Source organism: Cyprinus carpio, chromosome A16 (assembly GCF_018340385.1).
Source record: "Cyprinus carpio isolate SPL01 chromosome A16, ASM1834038v1, whole genome shotgun sequence".
Lineage (NCBI taxonomy): Eukaryota > Metazoa > Chordata > Actinopteri > Cypriniformes > Cyprinidae > Cyprinus > Cyprinus carpio.
The window spans coordinates 11,783,182-11,799,559 of record NC_056587.1 but is presented as its reverse complement, the minus strand read 5'-3'; the positions used below and the strand labels follow the sequence as shown (position 1 = coordinate 11,799,559).

The 16,378-nt window shown below is 36.6% G+C and overlaps 1 protein-coding gene across 1 annotated transcript; it reads left to right on the top strand.

The window, feature by feature from the left end:
- Positions 1 to 510: 510 nt before the first annotated feature.
- bcan (brevican) lies at positions 511 to 16,261 on the top strand. Its single transcript, XM_042772659.1, has 14 exons — positions 511 to 777; positions 6,628 to 6,710; positions 7,033 to 7,413; positions 7,963 to 8,137; positions 8,494 to 8,621; positions 8,810 to 9,103; positions 9,409 to 10,410; positions 10,745 to 11,713; positions 12,868 to 12,975; positions 13,137 to 13,295; positions 14,166 to 14,248; positions 14,400 to 14,544; positions 14,620 to 14,805; positions 14,904 to 16,261. Exons 1-14 carry the CDS (start codon positions 773 to 775, stop codon positions 15,020 to 15,022), a joined length of 3,837 nt encoding a protein of 1,278 aa, XP_042628593.1. The 5' UTR covers positions 511 to 772; the 3' UTR covers positions 15,023 to 16,261.
- Positions 16,262 to 16,378: the final 117 nt, after the last annotated feature.

Sequence of the window (16,378 nt, the reverse complement as noted above, 5' to 3'; positions counted from 1 at the left end):
TGAAGAAACAAACTCATCCACATCTTGGATTTCAGGGTGAGTACATTTTCAACAAATTTTCATGTTTTTGGATGAACCATTCCTTTAATTCAAAACTAAAATTAACCATGCAATTGTGCATGTTGATCATGAAAATGTTAATTTTAAACAAAACACCACTCAGTATTGTCTCACAATTATGTTTAGAATTAATTTATGAGTTATTATTCATTTGAATAATTTTACGGTCTTTTTCACTTATATCGTGTGTGTGTTTCTCATGTGTCAGTTTGATCTTTTTTTTTTTTTTTTTTACCATAGAGAAATTGCAGCTGTCTTCACCTCGACAGGTTTTAATCCTTTAATGCCTTGACAGAATCAGTGTGTCGGTCAAGAAGATTATGAACCAGCAATGAATTCTTCTGGGTTTACCCTTTTTATAGGACAATTAACGGACATCGAGCAACATTTCAGGTGTGTATATGATACTTGATTAATAGCGTGCTCTCTCTCTCTCTCTCAGCTCATTCTAATTTAGAACATTTTAACTTTTCCTCCGTCCCTTCCCACTTATTTATCATGCCAGGGACAAATAGGAAAATGAACTCTTGGTTAAAGAGAGTGGGTTGAACGCAGATTCTTCCTGCGTCTTTATTCCTCCACTCTCTGTCATCCTCTGTCTTTCTTCTCCTCCTCTGGACGAGCTCACAGCATCCATCATCAGCCTGCACTCTATGAGACTCTATACAATTCTCCATCTGCACGGGGGCTTTTCAAGAGGAATCCAAGAGGAATGAGGTATGTGCCTTTGAATGCATTTAAAATGTCCTTAATGATTCAGTAAAAATAACTGCAACTTAGCAAATTGATTTCATGGCTTTTGGATTTTGACTTTTTGGGCATAATTTTTAGGGTAAGTGAATTATGTCTATGCATTTTTAAGTTTGAGGGCACATTATAAGATGTTATGGAGGACATTACTGTGCTGAATATGCATGTTTCATCAGCCAATGTGATTTGGCCATTAGTCTACTGCAGACTATTATGCAGAGCACTATCCATTCAGATTGTTATTATAACATAACACCATTTTATAATTGTTGTTTGATAAACTGTGTCTTAACCAGTGCATAATATTCTAAGGAACTGAGAAATAAAAAGTTTTTGTGAAACTAAAAAAACTCCTATGACATCAGGCAGCAGGGATCATTTTTTTGGCTGCAAATGGTTCTTTGGAGATTAAAAAGTTTTTAATGTTACATTATAGGGTCTTCAGATCAGTCTATTTGTATCTGGATTTTTAAAGCACCAGCACATTTTTTTCTAAGCAACTGAAGCATTAAAAGTTGTTTTTTTTTTAATGGAACTAAAACGGCTCTCTCTGTAAAGCTCTTTTCATGTGGATCTGTTATTGCTGAGAACATCTATTCCTGGAGTCCTTGAACTGAGAATTAATTTTAGAATTTGTTTAGAATATGTTTGAAAGCTTGCCAGTGTTCAATGGTGCGTAAGTGCTTTATACAGACTGAGCCTTCAAAGAGAAGACACCTGTTCTTGACATTTCTAAATGAATGCATGCCCTATATGCATGAGCGGAAACTGCAGTTGAGATAAATGAATTTGCAGCAAACTTAGCAAACACTCAACTTGTAATCATTTATTTTTATCTCCATTACCTAAATATGCAATTACTGCACAACAATGACCAGTTATTTAGTTCTGAAAATAATACTTTTAAGATTACTGAGTGTTGCAAAGGCTTGCCAAACACCAGTTCAATTGCAGGATCTATTCCTGTACTGGTGTTGGAATTGAATTGGTGAAAAATAAAATAATATTAGTGTGCTGAGTTTAGCTCTTAATATATCTCCATATTGTGCCTGAGACTAAAGGCTTTGCAGACACAAATATATTAGAGGTTTCAGAGCAAATGAGGAAAAGACGTCTGCAACACAGCTGCTGGATGAGTTTGCTTTGTGGTACAAACTAAGCAGAAATCCAGGTGCCAAATGTAGCATGAGAGACATGATTCTTGAATAACTGTTTGGTCTACATCTGCAGTTATTCCAATGCTTAGGTGAGTCACCTTAATTCTATTGAGACATTGAGTGTTAATGTCTGCATTGTGTTTTCAGCTGTAAAACTGCAACACTTTATTGGTTGTGGTGCCACAGCAACCATTCATCTTCACAGTGGCTCAGCTTGTTTCTAAACCCATCACTCAAAAAGGTGTAGCAAAGCTGAAGTAAGTCGATGTGTGACTGTTTTTCAAGGAGTTATAAGATAAAGATCTTTCATACCACCTGACAGATTAAGTTAAACTGTTTTTCTTTCAAACATTTACTCGTGCATTGACTTCAATTTGTCTATTATATTATATTTATATTATATTATATTATATTATATTATATTATATTATATTATATTTTATATTATATTATATTATATTATATTATATTATGTTTAGGGCTGTCAAATGATTAATCACGATTAATCACATCCAAAATAAAAGTTTTTGTTTACATAATATATGTGTGTATACTGTGTATATTTATTATGTATATATAAATACACACACATGCATGTATATATTTAAGAAGAATATGTTATGTTTATATATTAAATATATTTATATATAATATAAATATAAGAATATAAATATATAAATGTAGATACATGTAAATATTTTCTAAATATATAATTTATGTGTGTGTATTTATATATACATAATAAATATACCCTGTACACATACATATATTATGTAAACAAAACTTTTATTTTGGATGTGATTAATCGTGATTAATCATTTGACAGTAATTGTTTTATTTAACATGTTAACGTTGATGAATATTATATTATATTATATTATATTATATTATATTATATTATATTATATTATATTATATTATATTATATTATATTATATATTTTTGTATAGCATTTATGCATCTACATTAATGGTTATATACAATATATAGTGTTGTTCATTTATAAGGTTGTGAGGTTCAGTCCACTATTCAGTTCTATTCTCTGCAGGTTCTTACAGAGCTCAGAGAATGACTGTATGCTTGGCTAGCCAGATCTACCACGGGCTGCCTGTCTAAATACACCTCAGACCTCTGCAGCATGGGTGAATTACCCTCTCTGTCTCTCTCTGTGTGAGTTCCGGCTGGTCTGTATTTCTGAGGACAGTGCTGGTTGCCCTGGGTGATGGACGAAGTCACAGAGAGTCATGCAAGGTTAGAAAGGGCTTGAGTTTGAGGGTGAGTGTGGCACTGAAAGAGAAGAAAAGCAAGGGAAGATTCCATGACCAAACTTACAGACAACGCAGAGAAAAGTAAAGGAAAAAATAAGGGGAAAATGCGAAACAGAGCACCATTCTACAGTGAATGATGTGCATGGGAAAGTTTTTCTTCTTTCTTTTACCATCCCTTGTCTGTCTGAGAATTTTCCAGCATTGGCATAATATGGCAAACTAAAACCAAATCTTCAGCAAGAAATAATGAGCCTCTTAAATGGTCTGTAAAATCACTGCTGTGATGTAAGTGAAATAGACCGTCTCCTTCCCCATTTCCCATCCAAATGAAGTCATTCTGTATTACAGACAGCAGGTATCCGTGGAGATGCCTGCCTAAGCACTCTTGAGGTTGCTGGGCCCCGTCCTTCATGTATGCCCTTATAGCAGTCTGGCTTTACTTTTGGTTTATGGAAATTTGGCTGTGGTTGTGTCTGTTGGTAATGTTCTCAAGAACAGGATACAAGACAAGCAGAGATACAGATCAAATACTTGCAGTTAAACTTAAAGCTTTGTTAAGTCTTCTCCGTATTATAGTTCTTGATGTTTACTTTTTAAAAACGGTCAAAATATATTTGCTTCTATCCTTAATTTTGGAGATTCAAGTCCAGATGCACTTTTAGAGGAGGTACAGTGAATGTGCATACAGTACGCATCCCTACTTCTCCATGGCAGTAGTCTTTAACATGCATTCATGTATCTAACTTAAGGTCAACCAGTACCTCCATCTCTCTCTCTCTCTCTCTCTCTCTCTCTCTCTTCCTCTCAGGTGAACTGTTTCCATGTACCCATTACACTACATCACTAAAAAAATGCACTTTCTGCTCTTGTGCGTCTGAGGCTTTTGTGCCCTGAATTCTGTTTTTTACTTGGCTTTGTAGTTCCTGTTTTGTACTTACAGTAAACCACTTCTGTTAGACCTCTGGATCAGAGAGCTTAATGGGTCATAGAAAGGTATCAGGACAGAAAGGTAACATTAAGGAAGTGTACTGAATTGTTGAGTTGCTTTTCTGAGAAAACATAAAAATCATATACTGTTTTTTCTCTTAACGTACAAATCTGAAAAACCAAGAATCTCGTCATTGTGTGGTCTCTTGTGCTCACCAAGGCTGCATTTATTTGATGAGAAAATACAGTAAAACATTATTATTGTGAAATAATATTACAATTTAAAACGACTGTTTTTTTATTATTTGAATGTATTTTATTTTAATCTTAGTTCATCGATGTTGGAAACAGTTTGCTGCTTCATAGTTTATGGTGGAAACTGATAATTTTTTTCAGGATCACTGATGAATAAAAAAGTTATTTTAAGTTATTTATAATGACATTATAGAATTATAAATGTCTTTACTGTCACTTAAAATATATGAATTTATTTTCTTAAACTTTTAAATGGTACTGTTATCACAGTTTCCACAAAAATCAATCCATCAATCAATCAATCAGTAAAAAAAAGTTTACATCATTGAAAATAATAAGACATTTTCTTTAAGAAACATAAAAAATTCCATCAAAAAATTCCATTAAAAAAAGAAAAAACTTTTAAACACCAAATTGGTGTTGTGACTGGTTGCTTGTTTTGTTAATTTATAAACTTCTTTATGCATTTTAATGCATTTATTGATTTTAATTTTAAATGAGTCCATAAGGAAGGTTTGCTGTTAAGAATTTGGTGTTCTTGCACTTTATATGTCCAAAAGTCCAAGCCCAAAGCAGTAGTACACAAGATTGTTCAGAGGATAAAAACTCCTGTTCCAGTGCATTTCCATGGATGTTTCGTTAATTAAAACTCACACTGCATCAGTAAATGTCCACTTCATCAGCCTGTGCTCTATTAGGTAACATTGCACATCAGGAATCATGGTCTTTCTGTAGGGACTTTAGTCTGTAATTTTACATCTGGTTGGTTGCAAAAGATTTCATGCAAACAGAGAAGAGTAACAATTAGATACTTAAATGACCCCTTATTTTGCACAGACATCACTGTTAACATCCTGTCATTAAAATAACATGATATGTTATCATCTAAAATTGATGTAATCAACTCATTACCTTCCACTTCATTTAAATGGTGCCTGGTGCCTGGATTTTTGTTTTGTAAGGGTTTTAAAAAATATACAGGGATATTTAAAATTGTTAGAACCACTGAACCACTGTTACATCTACTTGCTTTTCTGGCTCACTCTTTGAGGCGTGACTATTCAGTTCATTCAGTCTTTAAAAGCAGTATTTCAGTGGATCTAGCAGGTGGTCTTTTATTTATTTATGTCTCACTTAGAAACCATCTAACTACTAAAAACATTCCCTTTCACTAGGCCGTTTATCTAAACACAGTCTATATTGTGCTCTGTGTGTAGATTAATGACTGCACAGAGACAGGTGCATAAAGATGAATTTAGTGGAGATGGATGTACTGGTAAAGAGATGCTCATGTTTAGAAAAGGATAGTTAGTCTGTTTGGTGACTCATCAGAATTCTGAGCACATACAAGATCTCCAAAGACTCTGAATCATGCCAGCTGGACGTAGCACAGGGTTGCCAAATGCTCTGTCCAGGAAGCTCTCGGCTAACCTCTGATCCAGAAAGCTTGTGATGCAATTCCACACATATAGCTGAATAAAATAAATAAAAATGTTATTCAGCACAAATTATAAGTCTGCGAAGTCTCCTCGTGTAAAGAATAAACACACCCTCTAAAGACTGTGCTGTGGGTCTGCAGTGAAAATTAGTTTACTGCGCTATTTGAGCATTTTGTTGCTTCTTTCCAAAGAACTGCAGGCAAGCCTTTCTGTTTTGTTCTATTCAGTCTCATGCCTTTAAAACCAGAGTTTTCAACTCAAGGTCTACAAAAAGGATCTGTGGAGGAGATGTTAAATAAAATACAAACACAAACACACACACACACACAAACACACACACACACACACTCACACACACACATATATATATATATATATATATATATACAGACTTAATGACTTAATGCTATTACAATAGCTATTCAAAATTTGCAGTCAGAAATTCAGTGAGAGTGTGAAGTCACACAATCTGGCAACAGCAGAGGCACAAAGAACTTTCTCTCCCTCTTTCTCATTTTCTCACGTTCTTATACAAGGCAGTGTGTCATTTTCCCCTGTGAATATCCATGAAGTTACGCCGGAACAGAATGCAGTTCAATTAATTGACATAAATTAGCTAAATTCCTGTACTGGAAATAAATGTTTGCATCTTTCACTTCAAAATAATGATCTGATGTTGTGGTATGTTACAGTTCTGTTTGACTTTTATAATGCTGTTGTTTGAATTTGTTTCTATATTCTTTCATTCTCTCCCTCTCTGTTCGGTCTCAGATCAGCGATGTTCCTGCATAGACTGCTGTGTGCCATCTGCCTCTTTGTCTTGACATCTTCTGCTGTCTTCAGCCATGCAGCAGGTGTGCCTCACCTCTACCGTTCAACACACTGGATATAATTAGTGAAATAACAGTAAAGGTCACAGACAGTGTGGTTACTGAGTGTTAATACACTTTTATTGCTTTTTAACAATACAAAGTTAGGTAAAAAATGTTAGCCTGAATGCACTGTAAGTCGCTTTGGATAAAAGCATCTGCTAAATGCATAAATGTAATGTAAATGTAAAGTCTAAAAACACACACTGAAATTAAATTCTAAGCTTTGAATATTGGAAATGAAAATCCAGTTCAGTATTAAACTGTCAGATGATTAGCATCTCAATCATTATTTTCTTTTTCTCAGATGAGACCGCATTCTTACAAGTGACCATTCCTGATAGCCCCCCAGTGTCTACAATTTTGGGGGGCTCCCTGACTCTCCCCTGTCTGGTGAGTCTCTCCCGGACCACATCTTTGGGCCGACATGCTGTATTGAACCAGCCACGAGTCAAATGGAGCTTTCTTTCATCAAACAGAGAGACAGAAATCTTGGTGGCCCGTGGTGAGCGGGTAAAGGTGAGTGAGTTGTATAAAGGCAGGGCGTCACTGCTGAATTATGCTGCCTCTTCAGCTGATCTCACCCTCAGACTGGATGGACTGATACACAATGATACAGGCTTCTACCGCTGTGAAGTCCAGCATGGCTTGGAGGATGCTCATGACCAGGCACAAGTTAAAGTAAAAGGTGATTATTATTTAAACTACTTTACATGCAAAGATCACTGGCAGCCCCAGACTGTCTGTGACAAAACTGTAGATTTGCCACATTTAGACAAAAGTGTTTTGAACCAAATTAATTAATAAGATTTGGAAAAAATTCCTGCTTACTGTATATAAGCAGGAAATGTATATAATTAAGAACATATATATATACACACACACACACACACACACACTATACACACAAATGCATACCACCTTTCAAAAGTTAAGGATCAGAAAGATTTTTAATGTTTTTGAAAGAAATCTCTTATGCTCACCAAGACTGCATTTATCAAAAAATACAGTAAAAGCAGTAATATTGAGAAATATTATTAAAACTTAAAATAACTTTTTCATTTGAATGTATTTTAAAATGTAATTTATTCTTACGAATTTCATCAAAAATCATTGTAATATGCTAATTTGGTGCTCAAGAAACATTTATTGTCACGACCAGTAAATGTCAAACAACATTTCATAACAGGTCAAAAGCTATGATATATGAGAACAGTGACATGATGTGTGTTCTTAGGTGTTGTCTTCCACTACCGGCATCCCTCAAGTCGCTACGCCTTTACGTTTGATAAGGCCAAAGACGCGTGTGAGGACATTGGAGCTCAGATTGCTTCTCCAGAACAGCTGCTGGCTGCGCACCGCAGTGGTTATGAGCAGTGTGACGCTGGCTGGCTTTCAGATCGCTCTGTTAGGTGAGTGGACAGATACATCAAATAACCAACTACTAAGCATATCCTGTAGATACTTGCAGTATCTTAGCAGTGAATGTGATGCAGACAACTTTCTAGGTGCTAGCAATTTGTCTATTCTCACAGTCACAGTCTGTCAGAACATATTTGCCATTTAATATTTGGAATGGATTTCTGGACCAATAATATCTGAGGGCAGAGCTGAACATTGTTCTGTTGCAGTGCTTAGGATATAAAAACAAAATAAGAAATTATATTAGTTAATGAGGTTAAGCTTAGTTGGTTTTGCCTAATAACAACAATACAAGTATCTTTAGAATTCATTAAAATGTTTTTATACTATGCCTTTGCCTTCTTAGATACCCAATCCAGATTCCACGTGAAGGGTGTTTTGGAGACATGGATGGATCACCAGGTGTTCGAAACTATGGCACGGTGGATAATGATGAATTAAATGACGTGTATTGCTATGTGGAGAACATTCATGGTAAACCACTCCCATATCATTGCTAATATTACACTTTTGCAAACAATGCTAACTCTGCATCCAAACTATTGATACTGGCAAGCAGTCCATGTTTAAAGAATACACTCTGTTTACAATGACTTGTTTGTGATTGTCAGTCTTTTAAAAGCAAAAATTGGTTGATCATTTATTGATGTATCCTTTTTTAGGGGAGGTTTTTCATGGCTCATCCCCACAGCGCTTCAGCTTGACGGAGGCTAAGACATACTGTGAGCAGCAGGGAGCTCAGCTAGCCACCACTGGTCAACTGTACGCTGCATGGAATGATGGTCTGAACCACTGCAGTCCAGGCTGGCTTGCTGATGGAAGCGTTCGATATCCCCTTGTGATCTCTCACGGACGGTGTGAGGGTTCTGAACCTGGTGTCAAGACAGTTTATCGTTTTAGCAATCAAACAGGTTTCCCCGAACCACACACCCGCCATGACACTTACTGCTTCAGAGGTATTTACAGATATGTTTGAATTTGAGTTTTTATAAAAGTTTACAAAATTGTCTTAAGAAGGTTCAATCTGTAGTCCAGGGATGCCCAAGGGGGTGCAAAGGGTGCCAGGGGGTCTGTGATAAAATTTTAGGGCTAACAAAAAACAACATTTCTAGGGCTGTGCGCTTAAGATGTGATAATATTTTTCATAAATGGATTCACATGAAAGAAATGGATTCCCTCCAAATGATATCATTGGGATCCATGGCATCAAAAAGTCAGTCCCCCTTTGGTTATTGGTATCTCTTCTACTCTTCCTCTGCAGCTAACAGAAACTCTCAGACAGACTTACTTATAGATCATATGGCAACAGAGCCAGAGGACACTGAGCAGCATATTATGACTTTAGCAGATCGCCAAGAGGAGTACAATTTGGATCAGATCACTCAACAGTCAGAAAATGAAGCTCAGGGGGCTGTTGAGTCCTTCTCCATTTACAGCACACAGACTACTTCACAACCTGAGGAACACAAACACAACACAAGCCCTCAGTTACATGTCACTGCCAGCACCTATAGAGACTCCACCATCCCAACCAGCACAGAGAGATATCTTGAGTCCACTGAGGTCACCTGGCAAAAAGTTGAGTCTGTTCCAGAGATTTACATGGATCCAATACACAATGATTTCACACAAGAAGGAGAACCAGATATAAAAGCTTCAACAATTGATGGTGTTGAGAGCAGCAATCATAGACACTACCAACCAATGCCAGATACCAACCTACAGCCGGGAGAGCCCATCGACTTCATCCCACCTACAGAGGCTCAGCCAGAGACAACAGAGGAACCATCCTCTCATCCGAAGGAGATAGATGGGTCCAAACACTTCCAACCCATGCCAAACACCAACCTGGAGGACGAGGATAAAGATCATGTGACTAGTAAGATTTTTATGACCACTGAGGGTACAACACTGGAATATGACTCAAGCAATGCTGTCACAAGTCAGGATGCTCCAGTCCAGTCAAGTCCCTCAACATACCTACCTGAAGGTGCTGCAGTAGATGAAAATGCAGGACATATCACAGTAACTCCAGAGCCAGATGAAGACCTTGGTCTCTTTACTCACACAACTCAGTCTACCTCAATAAGACCATCCAGCACTGAAGATTGGTTGGAGGGTTCCAGTGAGGATTTGACCTTGTTATCCACACAAAAAGCCAAACATTTAATCACCTCGCAAAAATCTGAGACATATGGAGCATCTACACCTGAGACTATGACAGAGAGCTTCTCATTAACACATCTGAGCAGTATTAGTCCGAGTAAGTAAAAAATAAACAATCTACTTATACAGTGTGTCAGCAAGTAATGTTTTTGTGTGCTTTTTAATAACCACAGAAATACCAAATTTAGGGTTGTATGCCCTGAACTGAATTGAGAAAAGGACTTAAAATAAACTGAAATTCAAAGAGATCCATATTTGAAATATTTTAGAAAAAAGCCTTGAACTTTGAAGTTTTATAGGCCTCATGGACAGACGGAATGATTTAAATGATGGGTGGATGGAATTAAAATTGTGAATAAATTGCCATAGATAAACTGTAAATCTGTAAAACTGTAAAATGAAATTGTTTTGTTTGATTTGTTCATTTGCAGCTTTTAAACCCAGACATGAAAGCAGTTCTGGACACCATCAAAATGCTGAAGAGACCTCAACTGAGACTCTTCCTATGTCTCTTGGTGCAGTTGATGATGCCAGTGATTATTCAACTGGGAGCACAACACCGAAGGAAACTCAATCTTCTGAAGGTTCTGCTGATCATGATGACATCCTGCCACTCACACTGTTGACCACCCCTATGTTTCATCTATTGGGCACATCAACCACACATGGGCCTGTACAGGTAGAAATCAAGTCTCCACAGGAAATGGAAGGAGTCTTTTCTGAAAGCACCACTCCATCTGTCCTTGGGATTGTGGAAGAAGAATTGGAGAAAGTGGATCAGGAAGGGCTTGGAGAGGAACCTATTCAACGAGTCACCATATCCAATGAGCTTAATAATTCTACTGTAACTTTCAGTGTTGATGGCAGTGATGAGAATGTCTCTTCCGGAGAAAGAGAACTTCCAGGAAACGGGTCTTCAGTTATTAAGCATCCATACTCAAATATGGTCACCATCACTCCCTCTAATCTGACAGATATTCAAGACCTTATTGAAACAAATAGTGATGATGATAATCAGGCCAGCACTGTGGGACCCACAGTAAGTCTGGAGGTTACACTTCTTCCTCATGGGACCCAAAGTCCCATCTGGCAAACTGTGTCCTCTTCCACAAACCCAGGAGAGTTCAGAGCAGATGTTGAATTCAGTGGGGAAGCAGCACTTACCACAGATGACATCAAAGCCTTAGATGAATCTGACTCCACCAATGCACCCACCAATGAGCAGACAACGCAAACCCAAAAACCATCTACTACGACAGCCAACAATAAAGATGATGACGATAATGATTATGAACTCATGACAATGATTATGAAGAATGATGTCAAAACCACACCTGAGTCTTCCACTCTACCTGCCAGACCTACCCAGAGAGTGTTGGTCAGGATAGAATACATTTCAGGTAAACATATTATTGTATGTATTATCTTCCAGGGTGCAATTTGTATTTTAAAAACTGCTTGTCTGTCTGGGTTGTAGTAGATCTCCATGCATTTACAGCGGGGGAAGAGAAGTTTCTTAAAGTGGGCATTTAACAAAAGAAAAAAAAAAAACTTGCCCAAAATTATTTCAGTGATATTAACTGATAAATAAACCATTAAATAAGTTAAAAAAGCACATGGCCCCTTAAATTGGTTATTTTAGTATTATTTATAGTACATATTTTAAAGTACATTTTTTTCAGTTTTCAATTTAATTTGTTTAATTTTTAGTAAATTAGTAATTTTGTTTGAAGCTTTAGTTTTTTTCAGTTTAAGTTTTAGTCATTATAATAATTCAGCATATTTTATTTCAATTAGTTGACAAGGCTACATTTCTAATGTGCATTTCAAGTTCTTTTTAACTTTTTTTCATGTAATATTCAGATTTTTCATCTAATTCATATGTTTCAGCTTTATTTCAAATTACCCATACAGATCATATTTTTTAATCATTTTAGTTTTAGGTAATAACAACGCTGCTTTATCCATCTGGGAGTGATTGCACCCTCTATTGGTTGTTTAAATTACTTGAGCAAAGCATGTGCTCTCAAAAGGGGGCGCTATTTCCCTCCAAACACTGGCAGATAGCCTAAATCTCTTTAAAATACCTGGAAACTTGATAACTGATATGCACTGATCTGTAACAACTGAGTACCGCGTCTTTCAAAGAGTACAGTGCAGACAGAGAGACAGAAAAAAATTATCAGGATTGTTTAACCCCCATCACAACAAATAGTTTCAGTCGTGCATGAAGGAAGAGTTTGGTTTAGTGGGGCCGTGATGACTAGAAAGTGATAAGAGAACAATTGGAAAGAAACGGCAATGTAACCGGTGCTGATACGGCATGGTTTATGTGGCTAGAGGTTAACAGAACCAATCAGGGACCTAGATTTAGCCGGGCTTTTTTATTTTATTTTATTTTTTAACTGGGGTCCACAAATTTTATGCCATACTCTCAGTGCAGCTGCGTAGTAGCACCACCCTGTGTTTAGTATAATCATGCTTTATTTCAAATCCTTCACTTGGGTCCAATATTTTTTATTGTGAGTTATAAAGCATGTGAATGGCCTTTTAGATGCATGTCTGGAGAACCCTTGTAAAAATGGAGGCACATGTGTGGACAGTGGAGAAGGTCATAGGTGTCTCTGTCTACCAAGTTATGGAGGAGATGTTTGTGAGACAGGTGAGTTACCTGCATATCTCATTGTACTTCTACACTGGAAAAAGTGGAGCAATTGTTCCAGAACTTTTTAATTTTGTTTTTATTATTATTTTTTCTTTTTTTGGTACCCTGATCTTGATTCTGGTTTGATTTCTTTAATATTTTTACATCTCCCAACAAAGATCTAGAGCACTGTGAACCAGGCTGGGAAAAGTTCCAAGGTTTTTGTTACAAACATTTCACCAAACGGCAGAAATGGGAGGTGGCAGAGCAGCACTGTCGCATGGGCGGAGGTCACCTGGTCTCTGTTATGTCACCTGAGGAACAGAAGTTTATCAATGGTATGTTTGAACAAGTGCTTGCAGAGGTGGCCCTTTCCTGTTGATCTAATCATTTTGACTTCTTATCATATGTTAAAAATTTTAACTTGATTTAACTTGATTTGAACCTGATGGAATGTGTTTAACAAGGTGTCATGAGACAGGCTGTCAGTCTTAGCAAGTGTGTTTATTTTTCCGGAACTCTTTCTGTCAGTAGGTGGTGCAGAAGTGAGTGTATTTATGAGTGAATTGTCATTTGTTCAACCAATTTGTTAGATTAATTCAGGATCAAACCAAGTAATGTCTTTATTATAAGTGAGCCGTTGAATTATTTCCTTAACCAATTCATTCAAAAACAGGAAGAAACTCAATTAAGGTAAGTTTACTCAGAGATGTGCACTGTTTAAATCTGAGTTGGCTTCATTTGAAACTATTTTTATTGGTGAAGTGCAAAAATAGACAAATTAAAATGCCAATCATTTCTCCAAACTAGAAGTTAGCTTACTCAATACTAACTTCTTGCTTATTGAACTGTTGTATATCTGAAAAGCAGTACTCTTGCTCGATATTGCTTAAACTAAAAGTCAAAAAGAGTGTCAAGCTACCGAAGTGGTTTAGCTTACAGTACATAAAGGAATTCATAAAGGACCAGGTTTGTTGACATAACATTGAGAGGCCCTGCATTTTGTTCTGCATTTCTATACCATCAGGCTTTGAACCTGTCACCTTATTCATGTGAGTGAATGAGGGTTGTGTTTAAAGGTCCTGTGCATGTCTGTCATATACAGTATTATGTATCCGGGTGTTAAACTTGAAGTGGAGTCTATGTTGTGTCTTACTGACAGTGTATGCTGGTTCTTTGGCATTTCTTTGTTTTTTTTCTTTCATTAGATAAGTACAGGGAGTATCAGTGGACAGGTCTCAATGACAAGACCATTGAGGGAGATTTCCGTTGGTCAGACGGGAACCCTCTGGTGAGTCTACTGATCTGGCTTTCTGTAGTAAAAAAAAACAAACAACATAAAAAACAAGTGTTTCTTCAAGAGTTTTCCAGACTGGAACTGCAAGGGGTTCGTGACTTGATGAAAGATTTTTCCAAACTTTTGACCTGTCTCTCTGTATCAGTTGTATGAGAACTGGTATCGTGGACAACCAGACAGCTACTTCCTGTCAGGGGAGGATTGTGTTGTCATGGCATGGTACGATGATGGCCGTTGGAGTGATATCCCTTGCAACTACCAGCTGTCCTACACCTGCAAGAAAGGCATTGGTGAGTACGTCACCATTTGTGGGAGTGCTTGGGCCCAGGCAGAGCAAAAGGTCATCTTGTTTTTTTTTTTTTTAGCAGCCTTCTGTGACCAGCCCCCTCTCGTGCTGCACACTAAGATATTTGGACGTCGTCAATTAAAGTACAGGGCCAATTCACAGGTGCGCTACTACTGTGAGCCAGGCTTCATCCAGAGACAAAACCCTATCATCACATGTCAGAGCAACGGACAGTGGGAGGAACCTAAGATCACTTGTTCACCAGGTGAATTTTTTGTTGTTGTTGTATATTATATTATTTTATTATATTGTATTACATTACATTATATAATATTGTGTTTATTTCATGTATTTTGCTCACAGCAGGAGCAGCATATTCAAATGGAGAACTGGTAACATGGCCCACAGGTCAGAACAAGGAAATAATCATAGGAGAGACAACAACAAAAACAACAACACCGGAATATTTGGATATAAAATGAAACTTTTAAACCAAGCACACGGCATAGTTGCATTTCACTATTTCTTTCACTCTCATGTTTATCATGTCATCCCTTCGTTTATCCTCCTTAAAAACATTCAGATTTCTTTATATAACACCAATGTTATATAAAAAACGGTCCCACTTAACTTTTTTTAAATGGTACTTCCAACTGGATAACAGTTTAAATACACCAAACATTTATAACAGGATACTTAAATTAGACTAAAGAGTTATTCGTGTTTGTTTTTCTTCTCTCAGCTCTTTTCTTTTCCATTTTTCTCTGTATAGACCATGACACTGAATTACATTTTGTAATTCTAAGAAACCGTAAAAGCACACTTGATAAAATGCAGCTTCCAAACAAAGCTTGTAACCATTTGGACCAGACACCTGTTCTGTTTCATTTCATCCTTTTTTTTTTTTTTTATAAATTATGAGATAAACCTATGAACAAATGCTGTCTAACATCAGCTGGTCTGAATCATTTTGTTTTACATTGTTGCCCTGTAGTGACTAAATATGTCTCCCTTCAGCAGTATTACTTAACCATTCTTAAACATTTAGTGTCCTGTGTTTTTTTATTTTTTTTGCTTAAAACTTTCTGCCAACTTAAGATCAAGAATTCTTCGACTAATAATGACCCAACATTGTCGTAAACTAACAGGAATTCCTTAATAAACACAGCAAGAATATCTTATGCTTGTTTTTGGCTTAAAAATACTCTGGAAAAACAACAATAAATGTTTAAAAGAAAATTCTGTAACCTTTGTAAACTCAATCAAGTCAGTGGATGCATATCAATCCATCCTTTGTGTTAATGTTGGGTCAGCAAAGCTTTATGAAGCAGGGACAGTTCCTTAAGCATTCCACAAATGTTTATGATTTCCAGGCCCATAGCTGGTCATTCAATGACTTGGTGCTCAGATTTTCAGGTCTGTGTTGTACTCTGGAGGATGGCCATTTTCAATAGACTACTGTCAGTTTCATTTGTTTCAGAGATGCATCAGTAACAAAACCCTATTTTAGTTTTTGATGGCCTGAAACCAGGGCGTATGTTATCACTCTAGAAACATGAAAGCAATCAGAGCAAAATGTTTATGAATTTTCTTGCATTATGTGAATATGTGTATCCTTAATTGTTATTAAGTATTAGTTTAACAAATCTGTGGTTAATATTCTCAGCATTACTAGTAGTTCACCTGTGATTTGTGAAACACTTAAAGTAAAAAATATTTTATGGAAATTTGCCTTTTGAATTGATTGCTGTTTTCTGTAGTTTTGAAACACTGTGCATGGATATGTAACTTATACTGCACTTTAGGACTGTCATAGAAGAATTGAGTGTATGTAAATA